Source organism: Danio rerio, chromosome 19, assembly GCF_049306965.1.
Source record: "Danio rerio strain Tuebingen ecotype United States chromosome 19, GRCz12tu, whole genome shotgun sequence".
NCBI lineage: Eukaryota > Metazoa > Chordata > Actinopteri > Cypriniformes > Danionidae > Danio > Danio rerio.
The window spans coordinates 40,201,215-40,228,260 of record NC_133194.1 but is presented as its reverse complement, the minus strand read 5'-3'; the positions used below and the strand labels follow the sequence as shown (position 1 = coordinate 40,228,260).

General features: G+C 38.4%; 1 protein-coding gene across 6 annotated transcripts in view; it reads right to left on the bottom strand.

The window, feature by feature from the left end:
- Positions 1-27,046, bottom strand: part of thsd7aa (thrombospondin, type I, domain containing 7Aa) — a 267,241-nt gene that overhangs the window by 211,385 nt on the left and 28,810 nt on the right. For 2 of the 6 annotated variants that reach the window (XR_012394624.1, XR_012394623.1), the window contains exon 1: positions 13,120-13,614. The exons of 3 other annotated variants lie outside the window; for them this stretch is intronic. Coding sequence is in view for 1 of the 3 variants with exons in the window: in NM_001122760.1 (NP_001116232.1) it covers positions 13,120-13,270 (151 nt within the window). In the remaining 2 variants the exon portion in view is untranslated. Of the gene's footprint in view, positions 1-13,119; positions 13,640-27,046 lie in introns of those variants that run through there. One more of the 6 variants, NM_001122760.1, reaches the window with a different exon arrangement.

Genomic DNA, 27,046 nt, shown 5'->3' with positions numbered 1-27,046 from the left:
GATGTACAATAAAGGCACGTAAAAAAAGAAGTTATTTATACAGTATATGAAAAGTGTTTTTAAACTAAACATAGATTTTTATTTGGTTTGCACATGTACTTGCTGAATTATTTCAAAGAATGTATTGCAATATTTCAAGTAGAATTAATTAAATGAATAAAAACTACATTATTTCATTTACCAGAAAAAAAAATATAACATTACACTGAATTCATTATTTTTTTTGTGTGCCACCCCAAGATTTGATGCGGCCTCTTCTGGCCACCCCTAAGAAAATTTTTTGGGGGCGCCACTGCTTGTCATTTGTGATGTGCTGTGGAAAGGTGGCTTAACACTATCGATACAAGATTTTGCTGTTGCTCAATAGGTGGGCCAATAAACAGTAGAAAATAAGGAAACAGCTAGGAAACATATATCTATTTATCTCTCTCCCAAATTCATTCACAAAATTTTAACAATGTCCTTTTTTGACATCCTCCTTTTTCACAGTGGAAATCCATAGCAATCCATAATTTACAGCCCCATAATTTATTTTCTTAGAAGCATTGAAGCTTTTTTTGACTATAACTGATATAGGCACCAAAACCCTTCACTGTAAATCATCTAAAATCTGTATATACCAAATTTTTGAATGATACAGCAAATACAGCCACATTTATATGATGTAAAACACATATTCATTCACAGTATGCAGTGACTCGTTCATCTGAGAAAGCGCAGGCTACCCTGTCAGGGAAGTAGCAGGAATTTTTTAGCATGCTAGCTTTCAAATCTCATTCTAGCTTGTGTACACTCAAATACGACAAACCATATTTGATGTCTGTGTCACAGATAAAATATAAGCTGGCACTCTAGAGAAAGGTGACCTGCTATGTGCCAGACAGGACACATTTGGACTGTGTGATTAGTTACCAGAAGAGACCAAAACATAAACCTCCAGTGTCAGCCATGAAAAGAGCGTATATGAAAGGGCACCTATGTTAATTTAAGATAAGTCTTTTGTGTTTTCAGAATGTGTCTGTAAAGTTTCAGCTCAAAACACTCGTCAGATTATTTATTATATCTTTCAGAACGTTGGAATTTTCAGCTCTGAACACAATGTAGCTGTTTTTGTTACCTGTGCCTTTAATGCGAGTATTCCCCGCCCATCGTTCCCACATGTCTGTCAGAGTTTCTCCATCTCTGGCTGCGTTCGATAAATAGCACAGTGACACACACGAAGGAAGCAGATCTCACGTAGTTTGTCAGAAATACTACAGTAAAAACTTTGCCAATGATTATTTGATGTATTTGTTGAGTCGATGAGAACGATGAGTCACACACAATGTTGTTACAAAGTTCACGCACACACACAGTGCACACGTTTAACTTTGCACTAGTTTTGCATGGTACACGGTTACACGGTAACACAATAACATCCACTGCTGTATGGATATCCGTTATGTTTATGTACAAAATAAACCTAAGTTTAACGCCTACAAACCTCTACAAACCGCTCTTCAGATACATCACGCACATCCCATGCTGTGATGCGAGCTTCAATATCTCCTCTATTTAGTGTCTAGTTATGACCTCTCCCGAAAGCTCTGCGTGTCTTCCGCAAATTCATACCGGCTTAGTGATCCCCCAAAATTAATTAAAATACCCGGAAATCTTGGTGACAAGAGAGAATGAGCAAGTGAACAGATTGCGAGAGGCACAGTGATGGTCTAAAGATTACATTTGATAGGTTAAATGAATAGAGCAGTAAAGATATCGTGAGTGCAAATCTCCTTATCTCTCTCTCACTGAGAAATCTGCTGTCAATAGTTGGAGACGAGCAAAATAGTTAAAAATATTTGGTCCTGCATGTATTTAGGCCTTTTTTGCATTTAACAACTAAAAGTTCTGTGTTTTTACAATATTACAAATTTACTAAAAGCTGGCTTGAATTATTAGATAACTTTTTTAACATAAATATTTAATAATATAACTTCTTGCCATAAACTTATTGCTTATGTTAATGGGCCTATTTTCCTTTAGTAAACAAGTATTAGATTTATAGATGTGCGTTTTAACTAATTTTCATCATTTGCAATGTTTCTAAATTTCATTGTTTGCAATTTTTCTGTGGCGGTTCATTCTGCTTTGGTGAACCCTGATAAATAAGGCACTAAGCTGAAGTAAAATTAATGGATGAATTAATTTCTGTAAAGCTGCTTCTGGCCATGACATGTTCAAATCAATTTTTTTATAAGAGACATGTTTAATAAATGTCTCAATAAATGGGTCAGACATTTCTGACTTTCCATAGGAAGAAGCTCAGCAAATGTTCTACCAGAAGCCCATAAAGATACATTGAAGTGACAAACGCTGCACAGTTGGTGAATAAAAAAAAGATATGAAATAAATGTCAATTTATAATTTACAAACAATTGTACAGTTCAAATAGTTGCTGTCATTAAAAGACCATGACCCCCGTCCAAAACTGTAAACCTAGAAAAAAACACCGAAACCGCACTCCTAGATTACCTTAAAAATGGGAGAGATTTGATTTAGGGTTGGGCCAATAGACGATGCCATCATCCATCGCTGATGGCCAATAGACAACATGATGCTGAGCTGGCATCGCAATCCATCGCCCCGCCCCCATCGCAAACCCACTCGCGATAAATACACACTCAGACCCCTTTTACACTAATAGGGTCTTAGTGTTAAAATGCCATTGTAGAACGAAAATTATCCACATCCACACCGTGTTTTACCTAGCATTTCTGAACAGCCCTCCGTCCGCTGAAAACGCACATCACGTGACCACACACACACAGCCGATCGCTTCTTTCTGTTCCGGGAGTCTCTATGCATTTGTGGGACTCAACAAACCCGCAAACAAGTGATAATCTCCCAGAAATCGAGCGTCTCCCTCCCGGTCCTCAAATAAGTCACCCTTCTTACCCCCGGATCCCTCATCGCTCTTCAGACACATCACGCGCAGTCCATCAACCACCCCAACTCACCATCCCCCTTCACATGATTACGATGCCATGGACCATCGCGATATTTCACAATAGACATCTTATGATGCCAATTTGGTCGACATCGCCCAACCCTAATTTGAATCCTACTTTAATGTCCTTTATTGTCTGGATATTTCAAAAAACAAGACTTATTGTCTTTATATCTCCCTAATATGACTGTGAACACACTATAGATGCACACAGTTCTGTCCAAACAGCTTCCAAAAGAGGATTTTCATCATAGGTGCCCTTTAAACCACCTTTTTTGTAGATTCTTTTAAAGTACAGCTACTCCATGTTTTGGAAAATACTCCAGTAAGCCATATAAACCAGGACACATTTGAGTCATCAATCTTTAGTGGATGCCACAGTGGGGCAGGATGGGAAATTGGACATTGCAAATAATCACAAATAACTTCATACACGATGCTGCATAAATAGATTATGAGAATATTATGGAAACATCCATGCATTGCCTATGGGATAATGTTAAATCCCATATGAACATAAGCATTTTTAGCAATATTAAAGGCGTAGGGTCATGTTGCAATGCAATTGCAGTATACATTAAGAGGCTAGTTCAATAAGCTATAATTCTTCTGCTCTAAATAATATTTTTTGAATAAAGTCTAGTGTATAATCCACTGAGCATCCATGAGTAAAGCTGGACTTAGTGTAAGCCTTGCCTTTTAGATTACTGTAAACAGTCTCTGTCGATCAGCCTGTTTCTTTCATCTCTCACACTTTAAATGTTTGCAATTCTCGAAAGATTGAACATTAAGTTTAACGTGCAATATGAACATTTTATCTGCACAAGAGAAGTGTGCGTGTGAAGGCACTGATATGGCATGTCAAGAACAGGACTTGGTTGGATTAGTGTGAAATCTCAAAGAAATGATCCATTTCGAAACAATAACAGATATTTTTCTGCCAATTTTCCACCAAATTCGCTTGTCAAAATGCATTAATTTCTCATAAGCACACACATACTTATGGCATTACATGGAGGAGTTTGAATAGTAAGCATTCTCAGTGAAGTATTCTGAACATTTGCAATCCTGTCAAATGAGGCTCTTAAGATCCTCAAGCATCCACACAATCATAACACATGGGTGGTGTGAAACATTGTAATACTTTTACATGAGGGAGTTTGACTTTTTAGAAACTTTCAGCTGCTGAGCATAAATCAAGCAATGAAGCAAATGAGGTAGGTACTGTGTAATGGTGTATTGTGGGAAAGCGAAAGTCTGGGGGCAGTTCCATCACTGAGTATAGCTGAGTGCTCGGCGTAACTATGATGAATTGAGGGTCCCTGGTAACTCACTTACAGTAAGCCCTGCAGACCTGGCCATGAAAAATGACATGGATAAAATGTTCTCTCCCTTTTCGCCAATGTTTGTCTTCTCTCTTTCATTTCCCATAAAATGATCTATTTTAAGCTCCCAGCAGAAAGAGCAAACTGAGGAATCTCCACTAGATTATTAAAACATCAACAAAAATAAAAAAGAGGATAGCACAGAACTCGGGCGATGATATATAAAATAAAAACTCTGCAAAATGTTAACTCAAACACACTTTACACAATACAACACAAAATAAGTCAACTTCTTATGTAGGTTTCATTTCCACCTGCTATTAATATTCATTTTCATCAATCTGTGTTCAACATTTGGTCATTTTTTTCCAATTACATTGAAATTAAAAGATTTTAACCCAATGGATGGATTTGTTCATATTTTACCCAATGTTGTTACAACAACCCGGCAATTTATTATTCATTCATTTATTTTAACTTCGGCTTAGCCCCTCATTTATCAGGGGTCACCACAGCAGAATGAACTGCCAACTAATCCAGCATATGTTTCACACAGCGGACGCTCTTCCAGCTGCAACCCAGTACTGGGAAACACCCATACATACTTACATTCACACACACTCACACTACGGCCAATGTTGTTTACCCAATTCAGTTATACCACATGTATTTGGATGGGAGAAAACCCCCTCGAACACAGGGAGAACATCCAAACTCCACAGAGAAATTCCTTTATTAATCAGATGCTCTTCCAGCTGCAACCCATTACTGGGTAACACCCGTACACTCTCATTCACAAACATACACTATGGATAATTTAGCAATTTAGCATGTTTTTGGACTTATGGGGGAAGCCAGTGGAAACCCACACAACCCGGGGGAGAACGTGCAAACTACAGTACATATAGAAATGCCAACTGACCCAGCAAAGGCTCGAACCAGCTACCTTCTTGCTGTGAGGCGACAAAGCTACCCACTATGCCACTGCACCGCTGCCACCCTTTCTATTATTATTATTATTATTATTATTATTATTGCAATACAGGGGTTAACAAGGTCTAAAACTTTATTTTTTGTCCAATCAGACAGCCCTAACACTGTAAACATTCATGTCGAACACATTTGACCTGTCACAAAAGCCTACTCTCCATCTACTCACCGAACATGCTAAGACTAGGGAAAGAGCTGTGAGAAAGTGCACCAAAACAAGGTTCCATTTCACCATTTAAACAAAACATGCAGAATACCAAGTCATAAATACCATGCACATCCTTTATGACTTTCAAGCCACAAAACAAGAGCGTCATTAATTTAATCATACTGATGTGTTACACTAAACCCTTCCAAGAAAGTAATGTACGGTGTGACTAAAAAAAGAGAGAAATCAAGACGTGAGATCGACACATGTTCCATCAAATTCCATCATAAATTATCATAAAAACTGTGCATGTTGAGCATAAAAGATGTGTAAATGAGAATGGAAGTGTGGATACAAAAATAGAACGTGTTGAGTGGGTGGCAGATTAAGTGGATATCTGATAAGATGCCATTTGGTGCTACCCTTTCCACATCAGCAAACTGCAACTTCTGCCAATGTAGGCTATCTTGCGTTTGCATTTTTCCCTTACATTTTTTTTTACAGGTGGAGTAACGATGCACTAAAAATGGAGAATATTTTTCACGTATAGATGACACCACTGATCCTCATTGATGATCCTCATTGATGAAGATTAAAAAATATATTGTATGAAAAACAACAATGTGACTATAAATACAGCCTGCCACTGCTGCTTTGGTTATCAAGCACTCATGTTTTGTCAATGTACTGGACATGATTTCACCTAGGGCTGGGCAATATTTTGTAAAAAAAAAAAAAAAAAATGAAAAAGAAAAAAAAGAAAACATCAGGATATCATGTTTATATAATTTGGTATCTATAATTATTGAAGATTTTTTGACAATACATAGGAATATTAATATTTTATTTATTAAACCACTTTATTTTAATTTACCAACATTATTAAGACAAATAGTTTATATTGTCAAAAACTAAAATATTTAAACAAAACATCTAATCTCTTTATAATAAAATAAACATTTAGTGTTAATGGGATTTCTAAACTTGATAAATAAAATGTTAAAAATTGTGTGCAATGATAAAGGTAGGTCAACATCTGTGAGGTGTGGATAATAATGATACAGTAAACCTTAAACTCTGTAAACAAAACAAATGATAATAATCAAATCTGAGATTTCAAGTAAAAAACGCTTAAAACACTTTCAGATGGGGAGCTAGTGGCTGGGATGCACAAGAAAAGAAACCAAAAAGCCACTCTAGCGAAATCCTTACATCCTTTTTTATTTACAATCTCCTCAATTCTGCTGTATGGCACTTACTGTATTTTTGCGTGTTGTTATTCTGACCTGAAATTACAAGAACATCAACTGTTTTCTCAGAGGACGAAAAATGGACAAACCCTTGCTGCAGCTCTGATGCAAGTTTATGGGAAAAAGTAAAAAGCACTGCAATGTTTGGAGACGCTGTGTTTGTCTGAGGAAATTAGTCCACAGTTATTATTGAAATGTGTATGTTCCATACAAAACGTGAAGAAGATTGGTTAGTTTTTTTATCGTTACTGACAATGGTGTTTGGTCAATAAATACCGATACAGATTTTATCACCTAGCCCCAATTTCACCATTTTCACAAATATGATTGCACAGAGACAAAAAATTTTATGTTTTTACAAAAACTTTGAAACATTGTCAAATATTAGTGTTAAGACATTGCCAAAATGCATAAAGTCATGTGTTGTAAACACTCCCTAAAATCTTATAACTTTATTGAAGCTGAAATAAAATTGGTTGAATTGTGTTTGAGAAATTTCATACTGTAACTATGCAAACATGTCAAAGTTTCAAGATGTTTGAATTTAGGAATTAATTTGTCAAGTTCACATTGAGATTTACAGAAAGCAAGCAGATATTTTGAGATGTATATGGCTCTGCAACACTCAAAGATTCCTTATAGCTAGCTTGTACAGGTCCTGAACTTACTTCAACTTGGTATTCGATTTCAATGCTTCTTGGATTCAGAAAGATTAAGTCAGATTACGGTTAGCTGATTAGACAGACACGAAATCCACACTGATGCCCCAAAACTGACTTTATTATGCTAGATTTTACAACAGTGAACCTGGCGGAAATCTACTTCTCATCACAAATGTGGAGAGAACACCAGAGGGCAAAATATTTTAATACATTTGAGAATACAATTTCATCATAAATAGGTGAGTATCGATAGAGAAGACATTATTTTGGTGTTTGTTTGTCTGCCGCTATAATTAAAACCAGACTAAACCTTGAGGTTACCTATGAGAGAGGTATTATTTAGCTTCTGCTACAGTGCCAACTTGTGCTTCCCATGCCAAAAGCTGCAGGTGTTTCATTGTTTTCGAGACAGCAATCAGCAGTGCAAATGCGTTTATCCAAGCACGCTGTGAAAATTTGAGCAGCACCAAAGAATCAACTAAAATGACAAACGGCTTTTTGTTCTTGTTTATTCTCCATCTTTCACTCCCGCCTCCACCAGGTTCTTTCCCATTAGTGTCTGTAGCATAGATCTACAGTCGGAGCTCAGCTGCTGCATGGCTCAACCTGTCTGCTATTTATATCTCCATCTGAAAAGTTGCTATGCGATAAAGTATGGCACTATTTCGATCAGCTTCTCTGAGACGAGCTTGGCACTCAAGTGTGTGTCTAAGACATAACAGATAGACAAAGAGAGAAAAAGTAAAGGACGGAAAAGTGAGCAAGTGACAAACACTACAGCTTCCACAATCTCAAACACAATTATATAACACAATAGAAAAAAAAAAAAGATATGTATCTCTGTTTGAAGAATTATATGTATAAGAGCCTTCTAGGATGTAGAACTGGACAGGAAGTGTGTGACTCAGGTGTTGATTTAAAGCGGTTTAGTGTAATGAGTGCAATCCCATTCCACGTTTGCACGTTTCAGGAAAGCTAAGCAGCCTACAGCAGGAACGTGAGCTGTAGTGAGTGAGAGAAAAAAGCATCAGGAACACACTGAGCTATTCAGCTTATGTGTTTAGTATTGTCATCAGTTACAAGCTTATCTGACTAGGGCCTGAAATCAAAGGGCAGCTCTTAAGTTCACCATCAGTTTCTTAGATGTTACAAACTAAATTAAAACAATGTGCTCTATTTTAATGGTCTAGGTGCAAAGTCTAAAGAGCAAGGCGGAAAAGCATTAGGGATGTGTCCAAATCCACTTTTGCTATTTTAAGGACGAAAAAATACATCAAGCCATGGCGCATTTGCTATTTACATGGCGGACTTTGTAAGTGGAAAAACTGAACGTTTCACTAGCAAGAAAACAGTTAAACAGACCATCTGTGCGAGGACAAAAAAATGGCGCCTCATTCACACGGACCGTAAGCGTCAACAGTTCGCATTCACTTCGAATGGGCGACGTCAAGCGTTGCCGAACTGAATTGTAGGTACGTTGGCACTGCTTTAGCAGTGTTGCTCACTGCAGATGTTGGGAATTTCTCAACTTTAAGCGTTAACGATAGCTTCAGCCAATCAGTTTGCTTTATGCAAATACCCCAGCTCAAATAGTAGCCGATTGTAGACTTATTTCATTGGCTGAAACTGCTATGATGATCGTATCAGCCCCAACTTCAGACACGCCCTCCGTTAACATTGTAGCACCGTGTGAATCGGGTGTAAGCCCCCTCCATTTGACCTCTTTACTTTCTCTTTACTCCTTTACTTTCGAGTAAGGAAATGGTGTTGTACTCACTCCACTGAAGACATCTATTAGCCTACATAGCAGCGTAATTACAATTAGTGACGTAACTCACCACAGATAATTGTTGTAGGGAGGGGTAAAAGCCCCTGGCGTCTGGCTGAGATCAAGACCTTTTATTACGTTTCACTAGCTAAAGCGATCTACTTCCGGGAGGGGGTATAAATCAGGGGCAGTGCAGTTTACTTTCAGAAGAAAGTTGAAATTGGAGGCACATAATTAGAGCTGTAAAGCTTAACTTTCCGATTTTAGGTGAAAAATCGGTTCTGTTGGAGATGTCCAAAAGATTATTAGGTGCAAAAAATGCACAATGGGGTTGGGGTATGGGGTGATTAACAAAGAAGGGAAGTCCCAGAGTAAAATGAGAAAATATGATACACCAGTGTTTTTGGAATATGAAAAAACTGTCTCTACTCTGTTTTCATCTGTTTTTATAATATTTCTTTCTATTTTTCAAATGGTCATGAAAACACTGAAAAAAAAAAGTCCCCCCATGAGTCCACAATGTGGCGCAAAATGTGAATATGAGGGTTGTGCTGGTCTGAAAATAGCAACAAAGAGAACCATACAAGTCTTGCGCCTTATTGCGCCGGTTGTATGATAAGGCCCAATGTCTGAGGAAAACAATTTTATACATGAAAAAAAAGCTGCATTCTCAGCATCTTCTGTCAGAAAGTTGCCTGTAGATGTGAAAAAAAGGTTTGCACTACACACCCAGGTAATTACAACTACTCCCCCACACACAGGCAGGCTGCAATCCATTCTTAGCAAACTAATGAGGTGCGCGAGAGCAAGCGTGCATGTCTGAGCAGAAGAAAAAGAAAAGATAGAAGGGGGCAAGTGGAACAAATCATGCTGTCAGTCTGTCTTTTGTCATCTTTTGGTGAGCACTCATCAGGATTCTCCCCTCGCTCTCCAAAACGAAAGAAGAAGAAAAGAGTGAGGGAGCACACAGATGCTAACCTAAGACCAACAAACGGCAGCAGGACGAGTTGACCTAGTGCAAACCGGTAGGGCTGAGAACACTGACACGTGCAATTAAAGAAAGGCATTGAAAATGAAAACGAAAAGACAACTAAAAAAGTCGTGAGACAAGGCTTTTCAATGAGGCGGAGCGCTCGGTGTGGGTGTAAATTGTCAGGCAGGTTGTTATGAGCAGCTGGACCATACACAAGTAAAGTACTCAGACAAGCAGCTGCAATTTGTCCCTTGATGAATCCGAAAGAGAACTCCATTTCATCCTTCCTCATAATGGTTATGTCTAACTCTGGCTCCACAGCACAATTCCGGCTGATAGCTGGGCATAATTACAGCTTGATCGCCTAGGGAATGTTTGTACACTTCCATATGCTTTGCTCCTCAATTTTTTCTCCATGATTAACCATATCTTAACACATTTAGAAGCTAAGTTGCTCATGAATGTCTTTTCCCAGCGATTCAAGGATCTAAAAAGAGTCTTGCTGTGCAGTCCTAAGGTGCTATCTTAAGTATAAAAGTCTGACTGAGTGAAAAATGTTTGAATTAACTGCTTGACACTTGGCCTTCTGCCACTGATACATCCCCTACGTTCTCCTGCACTGACATGCCCTTCCAAGACGCTTTTGACCACAGGGTCAAAGGTCAATCTAAAGAAAAGAATCCTTTAAGAGAAGGTGAAAGGTGGTGAAAAAAAGGAAACATAAGGGTGGATATTAGTGAATTGGGCAGTAAAGGCAGATTCACACTTTCCGAGGGAATAAAAGATGTCTCATCTGGTGGACTGGATGGGTGGGGGGAATGGGGGAAGGGTCCTGCCACACTCAATAGCTTCTTCCCACATGTACACAACCACTAGGCACAATGCTGGCCAGGGAGAGAGTTCAACCCTGTCGATTAAGATCAGTGTGTATGTGTTGTTCCAGGCAGCTGTAGGGCAGGGAATGGCCCACATAGAGGCCCTGAAGAAGGACAGCCACACAGAGGTAAACCCCAGGAAAAGAAAACAATACAGTTAAATGAAATGACACACTGAGCATTGAACAGCAATGAAACTTGCAATAAACTCTACAAAATGAAGTCATGATCCCAATATGCCCTCCACAGATACAATGGTGTTAAAAGAGGTACTGTTTACAGTTGAAGGTTTGAAGATGCAAGGCAATAAACTGGGCCAGACACTTCCCTAGAGTCTTTAAATACATTCTCACACTACTGAAAACAGACACATATAAAAACAAACTGCAATGTGAAATCCTACAGGATGGTCATCAATTATAGATGATTGACAGCTTGCAGGTTTACACCAACTATTAGGGTCTTTCAATTAAACAGACATATCCTACCATTATCAATAGGCAGCTAAAGGAAACATTCTAACTGGTAAACATCAGCCTATCTACTGATGCACAATACCAGGACCATTTGTCATAGTCACAAAATTTATAGCACACTTGTCAAAAAAAGAGGTTGTAGTCCCATATAAGCCCTGCATATACTGTTGGCCAACACTTGCAATAGTCTATTGTTGCTTTGCTCCATATCAAAACATAAAAATACTCACTGCATTATTGGGAAAACTCTGGAGGCAAAAGGGAAAAAAGACAACACAGATGGATTTGCTTCTGTCCACAAAAACCTAGAGTTGGCTTAACTGCCCTTGTTTGAGATTCTGAGGTCAAGTGTTTACCAAATACTTGGGTTTAATTTCAGGACTTTGGGTTTATTTAAGGGCTGTGCTCAATGTAGGTTAACTTGCTTCAGCCAATCTGCTTGTCCTCCCTCACCCCATGTTTAATCTCTTGCACTCAGTGACATTAATGGGGGCATGATATTGCACCACGCTACCGTGATATTCCCAGGACCACTACAGCCATGATACAAAACACAACATGTCTAATGTAGACACACTATAAAGAAAATGACAGGTACTAAATCACATTAAATGCTCTTAAACTAGTATGTACCCCCCTAGAACCCTCACATCATGTGAGTTGTCAAATAAATGGTAAGTAGAGCTACACCCATTTCTGAGGTCTATGGATCCATTGAACACCTAATTCTCAAGATTTGCACTCCATGCATTGATTGGGCTCCTTCTAAGTTTCACCCAGAGAATGCTGAATGTTCCATTGATCCTGCAGGATTTCAATCCTGTCCAGCCATGAAGCTGTGCATTGATCAACTTCAGCAGGACACCAGTGGCCCCACTGCACCCTCTTCATTGATCCAGAGCTTCTCCATTCATTCCCGCCTGAGACCCTGGTCAAATGACCCATTGATCTGCGTCCAGTCCAGAAGAACCATTTCAGCCTCCCAGTTAGTTCAACCCCTCCTCATCCCAGCATGCACCCGAAACAGACTCCTGAGGCTTTTCCATCCCCCAACCTCCAATGCTGGCGATGTCCCATGCATGGATAATCTACACCTCTTATAGGTGTACAGACACCACCCCCAAACAGGACAACCTCCACATTACCTACTACTTTACATTCCACTATGCACATTTCCAATCCCCAGCATGACTATGCAGCTACTTCAAACATCTCTAATATTTATATACCATCCTAGCTTGTATAAGATGTTTGGGGTATCATAGTAGTCTTTTTTGTGAAATGGAAAGCTACATATTTACTACCACTACTTTAGGTATACTAATGTGCTTAATTATTGCACTAACCAAGTTCTTGCTTCCTTTTGGCAATCAACTATGCCTTTCATAGAATGGACTCTAATTGAAAGTATCATAGAGATTTACCGGTAAATCAAAAACCATAGCATACATTATGAAAATATCACTGAATAGTGTCAAGGTGTCTTTAATCTAAATCCATGCCTAAAATACCACAGTCTTTTAAAAGTAGCCTGCATTGAACGCACTTTCACTTGAACAATCCAAGACTCTGGCATCAGCATCTATTCTCAACCCTGTCTCAACAAAACACTTCAAACACCAAACAACACTTAAGATTTTCTTGTGTTTAGATAAAACAGCCGTACCTGTTTGCCAGATGTAGGTGGGTCTTGTGTTAGCGACTGTTTGTGTCTGGACATCCGAAAGCCCAAAAAAGAGCAGAGCTACTCTGAAGAGGGAAGCAAGAGCCCCTGCTGAAGTGCCCCCTTTGCCTGGCGCCCTGCTGGCCAGCCCCATGGCTTCAGCCCGGCCAGATAGATCCACACAGCTCAAGTCTAGCCAAACAGACCTGCACGATACACACACTCAGCAGGAGATGTACGCACGAGAAGATGCGGCACAGGGGAAAGTGTGCCTGCTATTGTCCCTCTCACTCTTCTGCACGCGGTTCCTCCAGGAAAGGTAATCCACTTGTCTCTCTCTTTCTCTCCTAACTCCTCTATTTCCCCTCCTTTTCTTCCTTCTTCACTGTGTTCTCTGGGTCAGTGGAGAAGAATGAGGTCTGAGTGGAGAAGAAAAAATAAAAAAGCCAGAGGAACAATAGATCCCTCAGCTCAGCGCGCTGCTTGTGCGGCTACTGCGTCCTGGCTCAGCCTGGCTGATACAGCACCTCCCATTCCCCCCTCCTTTCTCTTTCTCTCCCTCGCTCGCTCATTCAGCCTCACTCTCCTTTACTAATCCAGCATCCACCTGCAATCACTCTCTGTTATCACTTTGCCCTGCTATCAAGGGTTGCACTATTCTTCACACAATAGGGAACTGGGGTAGGTGCCGGGGGCTGAGTGAAGAAGTGTGTGCATCATTGTGGTGAGTGTGTGTGTGTGTGTTGTTGTTGATTTGGGATTGGTTGCTGGATGCATGGACACCACAGTTACTTTCACCAGCTGTGACCAAAAGGTATAAAGAGATGCAAAGGAAAGATATCGCTGTGAGTGTGAAAGAAAAGCAGGAGAAAGGGAACATGTGAAGCCTAAATCCGATTGGAGGGACAGCGAGAGAGAGTGTGGCAAAAAAACAACCAAATGAGAGAAGTAAAACCCCTCATGAATAATTAATGTGAGCTCTCTCTGACCTTGATGATATTCATACCATAGAAGGGGTGCTGTGTTATGAGTGCTATGAGATGCTGTCTCAACAGTCATTACAGAAACAGACTGGGGAAATCGCAACTTTCCATAAACATCAGGGGCCCGTCAATCTATAGCAACCAAACTCAAGATACTGTGACAGAATTACAGAGGGATTTTAAAAGATGAACCCTGCATCTACATTTACCTACTTTCGTATTATGTGAACAGTAGTATGTCAAATCAGCATGTCCTTGAGACTTCATGTAGCTCAAATAGTATTGAATAGTAACGCCAAGGTTGAGGGTCCGGTTCCAATGGAAAGCATGGACTGATAAAATGTGTGCATTCAATGCACGTCTTCGAAATGTAAATGTATCTTAAGCCATAGTAATAATAATATTATTCTATGACAACTTAAAGAGCCTCTATTTTGGACTATAAAAGGTCATATTTTGGGTTTTGGTGGTCTCCAACAACAGGCTGATATGCATGCAAGGTCAAAAAACACGTTCATTGTCTTATATTACTCAAATTTATCCCAAAGACTCCCATATTATTTGTTCAGTGATTCATTTGTTCTCACACCCCTTCTTTGCGTGAGGCTAATCTGCACTAATTGGTCCAATGATGACCCAGTCTGTTGTGATTGGTTGACTGGGTTCAGTGCAGGACAGAAGAAACACCCAACATGGCTATAGAGTAGCAGAGTATTTGAGAGCCCAATGCAGTAATGCAATAAAGCAATGCAGTTAAACACCAGAATATTACTCTACTTTTAAACCTAACCCCAATTAAAAACAACGACACACATTCAGCATTAATCCACACAGCTTTCAAAAGTTTAACATTTTAAAAATTTGACCACGCAGCACGTGTAGGAACAGCTGATATTGGACATAGCAAAGACAAACAGCAGAGGATCACGATTCAGAAACTAATTTATCGCAAAAGGAAGAACCACGCATAGCGTCTTCAATGTGGTTTTGGACGCAATATGTGAATAGCCGATACAACTTTAACCTGAGAGATACAATACAAGCACTAATCTATAATAGATAAGTGACTACAAGCCATATGGAGCGATTACAAGTTACAGCACACACATTAAATACATAATTTGTAAACTACACAAAACAAGGCAACAATTTTATTTACACTTACATGTTATGAAGAAACTGGTCCATATGAACTGGCAAAGTTCCTGTCAAAGTCTGACAAAGTACCATTCATAACAGTGCTGCTCCTTCCTTTAATAGCAAACAGCCATCGAATCCCATGTTGCATAGGTTATTGTATCAAAAATCTGAAAAATTACAGGAACAAACACAATACTAGGTTGGGCTATACTGTGGTGACATACTGTGGTGTACCATATCGACATTGATGCATTCAGGCAAAAGATCCAAACTCAACACTATTCTTTTATTCGACTCTGAGTCTCATTAAAAACTCAATAGTTTTAAACATGGTGCATTTTCAGATTTAAACCTCAGCTGTATGTTTTCTTTCACTTAGTGCTGTGTTATACACTGCATGGAAGGTCATTTTTAAAAACCAGTAATAGGGGCTCTTTAAGCTTTTCAGAACTGTAACTAAACTATGGATAAATAATATTTAACTGAACATACTGTAAGTAAATAACAAAATAAAATATAAAAAAACCTACATACATGTCAAACATTTCCAAAACTTTGACAAAACAAAGCAGCATGACTGCATAACACAGCTCTGAATAAAATGTTTACTAAATGCTAATGATACAAATTAATACCATACACTAGTTTACACATTTTAAAATATTTGTTAAACTGAGCAAATACACTAAAACATATTAACCTTTTAATTATCATTAAAAATGCAACGGGAAAAAAATAGCCAATCATTTCTTTCTCAGTAATAATTCCTAATGTGATGAGCGATATGTACACCCTCTTTATATTCAGGCCTGGATAATGTCCGTTGGAGTCATTTCACAGTGATTAGGGTAATGAAGGACAATGCTCACCCCCTGCTAACCACCAACACAGAGAGCAAACCACGGAACAAATTAGCCAAGCTGTAACATTAACAGACCACAAGCACTCTGACCGGCTCCTGTCCAACACACACACACACACCCACACGTGCTTGCATTCATATACCTTGGCATGTGGCCAAAATGGAAACATATGTCAATATCATCTAAAATCACAATATATCACAAGTGACGTGAGGGCATGTCTGTGCTGAATACCTGGCCATTAAAAGAACTATTGCATATGAGCTTGTTTTAAATCAGATAAAATACACTCTGGTAAGGATACAATTACTAAAATAATTTTCCTATAATTAATTTAGATATTTACTCTACCGAGTCACACTGATTATCCTAAATTCTTATTCTTTATTATTCTTAACAACAACAACAACAACAATAATAATAATAATACTAATAATAATAATAACAATAACTAGAAAAGTAAAGTTTGGAGTTGCTAAAAGTTGCTAGTTGCTAGGGTGTGGCTATTAAGTTGAAAGTTAATCGGTGATTGGTACATTGATATTCTGAGTTTAATGAGCCCACCATAAGTCTGATCAATTGGAAAAGATATAGCAATCCGAGTCAGAGCAGTTCAGAAGTTTGAAGTTAGTTAGGTTTTTGTAGCTTAAAAGGTTTAGGAGGAGATGCATATAGAAATTAGTTTCAGAAGAAAACAGAACAAGAAGAATATGTTTATGCAGTATAACAGGTAGGCTTTCTCAAGCCACCATAATCAATATTAAAAGTATTACAAATTTATTTAATTATTTATTTAATTATTTAACAGTAAGAAAAATCATTTAAAAAATGTAAATTTATGGTACCATATTTTAATTTGAAGTCTTTTAGACCTCATTTCTGATTAGATGAAATGATTATTTTAATGCGCCTTAATTTAAAACATCACTTTAGGTCACTAAGGAGTAAATATTCAAGTGCATATATATATATATTTATTTATATATATTTATATATATATATATATATATATATATATATATATATATATATATATATATATATATATATATATATATATATATATATATATATATATATATATATATATATATATATATGAAAAAGTGAATAAAAACTGTACTAATCAACCTATAAATTTCGGGAATATGACAAAGCAAGTTGTGATGGTCAAGTGGGCTGTAGGGGTTAGTGGCTAAGCTGAAGATGGCCAGAAGCCAGGGCTGATGTACCTGGACCTGTTCCAGATACTGTAAATGCTCAGTTAATTTGTAGGGACAACATGACACAACTGTTGGTGGATTTGTCAGTTAGCAGGCACATTTTATTGCAAGCATTGAACTGGAATGAATAGCATGTTTAAATGCACAATGGTGGTACATAATAATACTGTGCCTGTGGTGACCCTACTAATAGTGAATAAGTTTGGCTAAAATAATTATTAATTATTAACCCAGCAACATGAAAGACCCTAAAATATGAACTGTGTGTGGTTTTTTTAACATTTTATATTTAGGAGTAAACTTTAGTTTTAAAAGCCTAAGGAGCTACAGAATATATTTGTAGACAACATTCCAACAATTCCTCAATGCTAAAAGTAACATGCAGATTAATATGTAAATTAATTAATTCATTTTCTTTTTGGCTTTGTACTTTTATTAATCAGGGGTCACCACAGCGGATGGTTTTACGTGGCGGATGCCCTTCCAGCCGCAGCCCAACACTGGGAAACACCCATACACTCTTGTATTCACACACATACAGAACACTATGGACAATTTAGCTTATTAAATTCACCTATAGCGCATGTCTTTGGACTGTGGGGAACACTGTAGCATTCGGAGAAAACCCTTGTGAACACAGGGGAGAACATGCAAACTCCACCCAGAACTGTCAACTGACCCAGGGGCTCGAACCAGCAACGTTCTTGCTTTGAGGCGATCTTGCTACCCACTGCACCAACGTGACACCTAATATGTAAATATGTAAATATAATATCTGCAATTCAGCATACAAATCAAGCTAAGTTATGTCACATTTATTTAAATATGGCCCTTTTTATAACATAGCTTCAGATTGGCTTTGCTTGGCTTGGTTTGCATTTCCACTGCAGTTTAGAGGGTGGGATAATCATTACAGTTACTTCAAGGACAACCTTTTGCCCTAACTGGAGCCCCTCTTTGTATGGAAGGAGTAGGCTATCTTTTATGGCTACTTGCATGCATTCAACTACATGAGTGTCTATACTTTGAATGAAATCCAGTCAAAACCATTTCTGACAACTCCTGGAAGTAGTCCAAAGTGAACAAGCTCAAAACTTACCCTGTCATTCATTCATTTTCAACCGCTTTTCAGGGCCGGGTCGTAGGCGCAGCAGTCTTAGCAGAGAACCCCAAACTTCCCACTCCCCAGACATTTCCTCCAGCTCCTCCGGGGGGTCCTGAGACGTTCCCAGGCCAGCTGAGAGACATAGTCCCTCCAGCATTTCTTGGGTTGCCTCCGAGGTCTTATCCTGGTGGGACATGCCTGGAACACCTCCCTAGGTAGGCATCTAGGAGGCATTGGAAACAGATGCCCGAGCCACCTTAGCTGACTTCTCTCTATGTGGAGGAGCAGCGGCTCAACTCATTTCAGCCGCTTGTATCCGAGATCTTGTCCTTTCAGTCATGACCCAAAACTCATGACCATAGGTGAGAGTAGAAACGTAGATTGACCGGTAAATCGAGAGCTTTGCCTTTCGGACAACGGACTGGAACATCGACTACATTACTGCTACCGCTGAACCAATCCGGCTGTCAATCTAACTGTGGAGAGGTAAGCATGATCGAATACCCAATAAAGGGGGAGAGCATGCTCAGAGCCCGGCGGCTAATCAGCAGGCCAATCCAAAATAATAAGCAACACCTGTTTATTCTAGTGATTGGGCCGGAGAGACACCCGTCTTAAGGAGAACGGGAGGAACAGTCGGGAGAGAGAGCTAAGCGACAACCACACAGTGGGAGCTGTCCTTTGCAGTTAATAAGAAAATAAAAATCTGTTACTTTCCTCAACGCCGACCCTGTCTTCTTCTTCCCACACAAAGAACCTTTGTTACACTCACGTTCCATCCTTCCCTCACTTGTTAACAAAACCCCAAGATACTTGAACACCTCCACCTGGGGTAAGGACTTTCCTCCAACCTGAAGATGACAAACCATCTTTTTCCAATGGAGCACCATGGCCTCGGACTTGGAGGTGCTGAAGGTCCATGTTTGATGAAGTCAACAGCAAATAACAGACATGAGATCCTGTGGCCACCAATCCGGACCACCTCCAGCACAAGGCTGCGCTTTGAAATTCCATCAGAATTGGTGAGGAGCCCTGTCGGAGTCCAACTCACCTTGTTTACTTCAATATTAAAGGAATAGTTGACACAAAAAAATAAACTATGTAATTATTAACACCCTCTACTGGTTTAAAACATGTTTGAGTATTTTTCTTCTGTTAAACACAAAATAAAATCTAATGAAAAATGTTGGAAAGAAATATTTGTGTTGTTGTTGCTTCTATGGATGCCAATGGCTGCTCATTTCCAACATGTTTACCAGAAGAAAAAAAATCATAAAAATGTTCATTTTTGGGTGAACTATCCCTTTTAGCACTGACCACTTGTGATCAGATCAGCAAAGGTGTAAATAATACTAGTGTTGCAGGTCACATTAGTATCACTATCTTAAAGTAATCATCTCATCCCTTCTCACATTTATGTCTGAGGGAGAAAGACAAGTCTGATTAGTGACAATCAGCCGGGTGGGATTACGGATTCATCTGGCCTCCTTACAGAGACCAAGCAGTGCTTAACTCAGTGAGATAAAGTCATGCTGTCTCAACCATGAGCATAAATATGGCCACACACACATCTAAGACACAGCATGGGAGACACCGATATCCACCGCTGATGTACCTTAATACTAGAGCTCAGCTAAAGAGAGGAGGAGGGGGGTAAACGGGGGTGGGGACGAACAGATTGAGAGGAACAAAGCAAAGCATTTGAGGGCAAAAGAGTGTAGCAGAAACAGGGAAAGAGGGGAAACCGACTATGGAATGAGACAGATGGGCAGAAAAAAAAAACAGAGGGAAATTGGGAATGAAAAGTGTGTAGGAGAGGCGGTGTTTGTCTTTGCTTTTGTAGAGATGGAGCTTTATAATGAGGAGCGATGTGTGCAGCGTGTGATGAATGGCAGTACAGGCGTTTGGTCTGCCACAGCACTTCCCTCTGATCGCACCTGATTATTGTGTGTGTGTACGAACATGTATGTGTGTGTGTCTTGCTGAAGATAATTCAACGCTGGCAGGCCTGCACAATTAAGCAAACAAAAGCAAAACACGTTTTCATAAAACAGGTGCTTGTGCAGAACATGCTTACGGCGTGAACGATTTGTGAGGACTGCACCGTACAATTAGCCAAGCTCAGCACAATTACATTCCACGTGGAAACTACGAGAATGGAATGATTAAGAGAGACTTTTAAGGTGCTAATATGGAAATTTTAGCTGGTGAAAACCAATAACTATTTAAGTCTATTTAATATCCAATATTTTGACAGATCAATATGGAATATAATAAATAATTATGCTATGGATTCAAAGAAAATCAAGGTTTAAAGTACTTATAAAGTCAACTCCTATTAAAACAGCATAACTGGATCAAACTAAAATTGGGTCAGGGGCCTTTTTAGCTCTATGGGAGTTGTGGGGTGTCCTGTACACCAACATCTATTTTAATGTGCTATATTAATATTAATCAGTTACTATAGTTGAAGTGTGAGTTCACCCAGAAATGAAAGTTATGTTATTATTTACGCACTCTCATGTCATTCCAAATCTTTGAGACCTTCGCCTTCGGAATACAAATTAAGATATTTTAGGTACATTTTAAGAGCTCCATGAAGGTACTAAAAACACCGTCAAAACACTTCAAATGCCTTCAATGGTTCAATCAGGATATTATCAAGCTGCAAGAATGCCAATGTGCACACATAAAACAAAACTTGCATTTATGTATGTGAAACTGACATAATAATAAAATAAAGTTTTATTATTATTTATCTTTATAAAGATGCTGGTTTTAAAACCAGCATCTTTTAAAAAGCGATCTTTAACATAACCCAAAATCACATGTTATTAAGACAAATAAAATAATTTTAAAATATTATAAGCAATAAAAGCTTTAACATTAATCCAAAAAACTCGAGTATATTGGCAAGGCCAAAATAAACATGAAATAGTTTCATTAAAGCTTTCACAAAAACAGCATTCTAACTCAATATCAATTTCAAATTTTTGTTTGTATAGGTTTGTAGGATAAACTCTATGACGTAATTTAATTGATATTTCTTTAGCCTTATTTGTAATAAAACAATTTGAGGTAATGACCATACTGGAGTCCAATTTATGTTATTAAAGATATTGTTCCAGTAAAAAACAACATGTCGTATAGACAAATTTTCTTTTAAGATTAAAGATCTAATTTTGTGATTATTAGGTTTAAGTCCAGAGAAACAGATAAAACCAACTCTGTTCAGGTTTAGGAGGACGCTGATGTAAATACACTGCTTTATACAGCATATGTATGCCAGCAGGTATTGCCCCCGTTAGTATCGTAAATTGCTGTAATGTAATAGGAATTTTGTATCTTGCGATACATTCTGTAAATGTAAATAATGTTGCAGCATTATAAATATCTTTATAATCTTTATAAATAAGCCTCCATGTTGTAAGCACTTGTTGATAAAATTTAGAGATTTTTTCATTTTTATAATTACACATTAAAAGAAATTCTAAAACACCCATATGACAGAAAATGAAGTGCCCATAAACATGCACCCTATACTGAGACCATGGAGAAAACCCTGTTAAAAAGTAGTTGTTTGTTTGTTTGTGTGCATGAAATGATTCTTGTAGTTGTGTACTATTTCAATTCAACCACTGAAGGCATATTAGTCTGTTTTGAGAATGTTATTAGTACCTTCCTGGACTTGGAACAAGATGAAAACCTTGCTGTTTTTGGAGAATAAGGGAGCTCTCAGATTTAACCTAAAATATCTTTATTTTTATACTGAAAACAAAGGTCTCAGGGGTTTGGAATGAAATAAGGGTAAGTAATTAATACCATAATTTTCACTTTTTGGGTGAACTAACCCTTCATGCCTATGAACCATTCTAAGAATTGTTGTTTCCAATTAGCATTAATCTAACTTATCATATTGCTGTTAACATTACAACTTCATGTAGTAATCGTAGGAACTAAACAAATAGTTCTGTGTAAACAGATCATAGCTCGGAGCATATAAGTGTACACAACTTAGTTGAAAATCTACTCAAATTGTTAAATACACCGCAATTTAGAGTTAGTAAGTTCCCTGAAGCAGTGGAGTAATGGAGCGATCGCTCTCTGTGCACCTGCCAGCAATGCCCTGGGCAGCAGTCAGAGCGCAGTCACGTGGATGAGCGAGCAGAATAATCGACAACACTAGTCTGCGGTGAAGCCTCATTAAGAGAAAGGACAAAAGAAGTGACGGCGCACTAGTCAGGTGTGAAGTGTCTCCCACAGGACTTTAATAGCCGTGTCTTTTCTTGAAGAAGTGAACAGACAGACGCTCTGTGACTCCAGCTTCTCCACACACAGTATCGGCAGCGAAGCCAAACACCTGCATTTGATGAGCACATTACCAGCCAACCTCCACAGCTCCATCTAATGCACACCATAAATGTTCTTCTTTGGTCATTTCATCTCCATTCTTTGACCACCAAGCTCAAAACGTATGACCACTCAAGATGGTGTAACAAGGCTGCACTATTGAGTAATTTAAAAAAAGCCATACCAGTAAATAGGCCTGACTAAACCAATATTCTTCAATACAGGAGAAATGCATTTTGTAGAAATGAGTTGCTGCAATAAACACCAGTGTTTGTATGATTTGTCTTTGGTCTGCACATTCCTAATGGACAATTTTGCTGCTGATGGTTAATACGGTTGTTTCAATGACTTCAATGTAAAAGCTAGGCTTTGTATAGGTTAGCAGCAAGGCAATAAGAAATATAATATTAGGCTGATGTAGAATGTCATTTGACTCATTATCTAAAGAGACATTTTAAAGGAGACATACTAAGATGATGGAAATTATGGGCCCTTTCATACACCCAGTGCAATAAGGCGCAAGACATGTATGGCATGATTTATTGCTATTTTCAGACCAACACAACTAATTTTCACATTTTGCACCACTTTGTTTAAATAGCATGTGATATTTAACATATGAAACAAATCAAAGGATTGGGGGGGGGGGGGGGGGCTTTTTCAGCTTATTCATGAAAATTTACATTTGTTTAATGTTATTATTATTATTGCCAGTATCATTTATTATATGCATACTTATATTTGTATTAATAAACACAAGTTTAGATTTGCCCAGCTGTCAGGTTTTGGGGATGTATGAATCGCCATATGGTGCAAGGATGTGTGTTTGGATATTAGTGTTGTTTTTTGACCACAGTTCATTGTTATTGTTCATTAATTTGTTTGCTGGAAATGAGATCTGAATTTAGAAATAGTTTTGAAACAAATCTTTGCACTTAACAAATTAAATTAAATATGTAGGCTAATGGATGTCTTCATTGGAGTGCGTACAACACAGTTTCCATATCCACAAAAGTAAAGGAGCAAAGAGTAAACGTAAGGTAAAGAGAATAATTCATTTAATCATTTATTATTTATTCACTGACATTATTTATAGTACATAAATAATAGACTAAGCCAAAGGAAAATGAATGAACGAATGAAAGAATGAATGAATGAAAGAATGAATAAATGAATGAATGAATGAATGAATATAGAATTTTAATGAAACCAATTATTGTTTATTGACAATTGCATTCAATTAAATTGAGTTTATTGTATTGGCTAGAATTTAAAAATGATTGCACACCTCAAATTTCTACCCTAGCAGAAGAGCACAAATCTGTGCCTGTACATGTGAAGTAATTTGGCTTGAAGTCTGCCTAATCCAAATCTAAGTGAAGCGGACAGGTTTGGCACAATACACCACAGACCCTATCCAGTGTTTTTGTTTTGGAGAAAGAGCTCAATGTCTGACTCATTTTTCAAACCTTCCAGAACAGCTGGAGGGGGCAGAAGGGTGGGGGACCAACCTAGTGAAGTGGGAGGGGCACGCCTAGCCAAGCTAATCCAATTTAAATATGCAAATGTTATCGTAGTTGGAAGAGGAAATGATAAGACAAATGGAGAACACAAAAGCCAGAACAACATGAACAATATCTAATACAATTAAACGTTTAGCATTGTTTAGCCTTCAATTAAGGAGATAATTACACCATTCTACTCTTTGGCCAAGCTACAAAACACAAAAGAGAAGTCTGTTGATTCCACTTCAGTTCAAATCATCCATCTCCATTTAAAAGGCACCTGAGGGGATTTGCGCCAACAAAAAATTTTTTGCATCACAGCGGTAGTCCGCAAATAAAGTAAAGCATAGTTAAAAATGGAAAACTGGGTCCATGCTTACTCACACTCACATCATTCAAATGTGAATGCAGAAAAAATAACATGCATGCTTGATCATTACATTCTTTTTAGGTAACATCAAAAATAACTTTTCATTTATGTAGATTTTTGTTTGTATGTGTTTACTTTTTATGCTGTGTCTGCCCTTTTGGACAAGTTTAAAATAAAACGTGAAGCTTGTTTTATATATATATACACAAGTTGAAGGTCATGCTTTTTTTAACATAACCAGCAAGTGAAGTTTCTTTATAAACTAAATTCGAGAGGATCACATGCTTGATTTACCAACCAGGTGAATCCAAACACTATAAATAACCAGATTTCTTATCTAAGTTATCCTTGTCTTGAAGAATCCTCTCATTCACCCCTACTTCTCCTCCTCTTTCCTAGATATGGGCAGCACGGCAGTTCTACTGGTTAGCATTGTTGCCTCACAAAGGAAAGCTCACTGGTTTGAGTCCCGGACGGGCCAGTTGCTGTTTCTGAGCGGAGTTTACATGTTCTCCCTGAGCTTGTGTGGGTTTTCCCCAGGTTCCCCGGTTTCCTCCCAGTCCAAAGACATGCGGTATAAGTGAATTAATTAAACAAAATTGGCACAGTATATGAACATTTAGTTCTAGGTCTCCAATGCTCAAACACATGCCGTTCAGTAAGCGGTCTATCACACCATGGCAACTTTCAATAATCAATAATAGGCCTAAAGAACTAACTCAGGGGAGCACTTGAGACTTACCTGAGCTTAGACTCCCCTCTCGCCCTACGAAACAGGAAGAGAGCCCTGTGCTCGAGGATCTTCTGAGCTCAGGGCTCTCTCCCGGGACAGCATGCCAAACTCACCTTGTTATCAATCTTCAGCTAAGTGTAAATTCTTAAAATTCTTCACATGTGCCCACATCCAGGCAAACTATGGACTCTATGTATAGATGTTTGTTTGAATACATTTTGCATTGATAACGGTATGTTGCAATGTCAAGCAATAATAAAATATATGCAGTGATTTTACATTCGGGACATGATCCAGTGCCATCCCACATCTTCAAATACTCCTAAATATCAGTCATACAGACAAAATTCAGTAGAAGTTCAAGGTTTGGTTGAGCGCTGAATGTGCTGCACTGTTTTAGCTCCTCAATCAGTATTTGTAAACACATATGTGACCCTGCAGCCTTTGAGATGCCAGCAGCTCATTAACATTTAAAGAGATATTAACCGAAACAGCTCACTGTGGACTGACGTGTCTTTGACAGGGTTTAAAGGGTGTGATATGATTATCAGAGATCTAGCAGCTGCAGATCGCTAACATGAACTACATGAACCACATAACCAGCCATGCACTGCTTACACGCACCTGTTCCTCATTCGGTAGAACACACTCACGGCTGGAAGCCACTCATGAACTGATTACATGGACTATTTATACAGCGCGCACACACACACACACACACACACACACACACACACACACACACACACATATCAGGGCTGAGTCTTGCTTATCTGTTACTGTGAACATTACGACGTGTTTCTCTTGCCTTGCTTTGCCATGTTTTAACCCTCGTCTTGTTTGCTTGCCTGCCTGTACTGACCATTCGCCTGTTATTTTACCGTGACTGTGGATTCCCTGTATACATCTCTTTGCCCCTTTGTTGACCGTTGCTTGCCTGACCATCTCTGTGTAATAAACCTGCATTTGGATCCACACCTCAGTTGTCAGCATCCGATCACATAACAGGGTGTTTATTTACACTACTAGTGATAAATGTTATAGTCTAAGAAATTATAGACTTTTCATTAAGACCCTAAAATAAAGACCCTGACAATGGGCATCTTATGTCACTTTTATGTTTGCATCTTGTGACATTGCATTCTGTTCTATAGGGTTGTACATATTCAATGATGTCTACAGTATATTTAAATAACCTTGTAATTTTCTATCTATAGGGCTGTACAACCCTGCTTCCAGGAGGCAACTGTCTTGCTCAAACTAGTCTAAATGTTTGTTTAATTATGGTTGGAATTAAACTACCCAGAAACAACTTTGAACATCTGAGGTCTTTGGTCCATGTTGCCAAAGAGACAGAATGAAAAAGGCATAGGTTTTGAGGTGCCAGTAGTTAAATATTGAGATGGACCCAGATTAATAGAGAGTCCCTGGAATGTGAGTTTTTGTGATTCAACACAATTTTACCAGTAGAACCCTCTGGATATGGATCAGAAATGTGAACTATATCACTGCATATTTCAGCTGAACCAGAGTGTTTGAGTCAAGACAGAGATCCACCATTTCAGTAGCCTTGGTCTGCTTGTTTGGTGTGTGCAAAGGTTCAGTAGGTTCACTTATTTAAATTAAAAGCAGCAAAAGAGCAATCAAACCAGACTTTG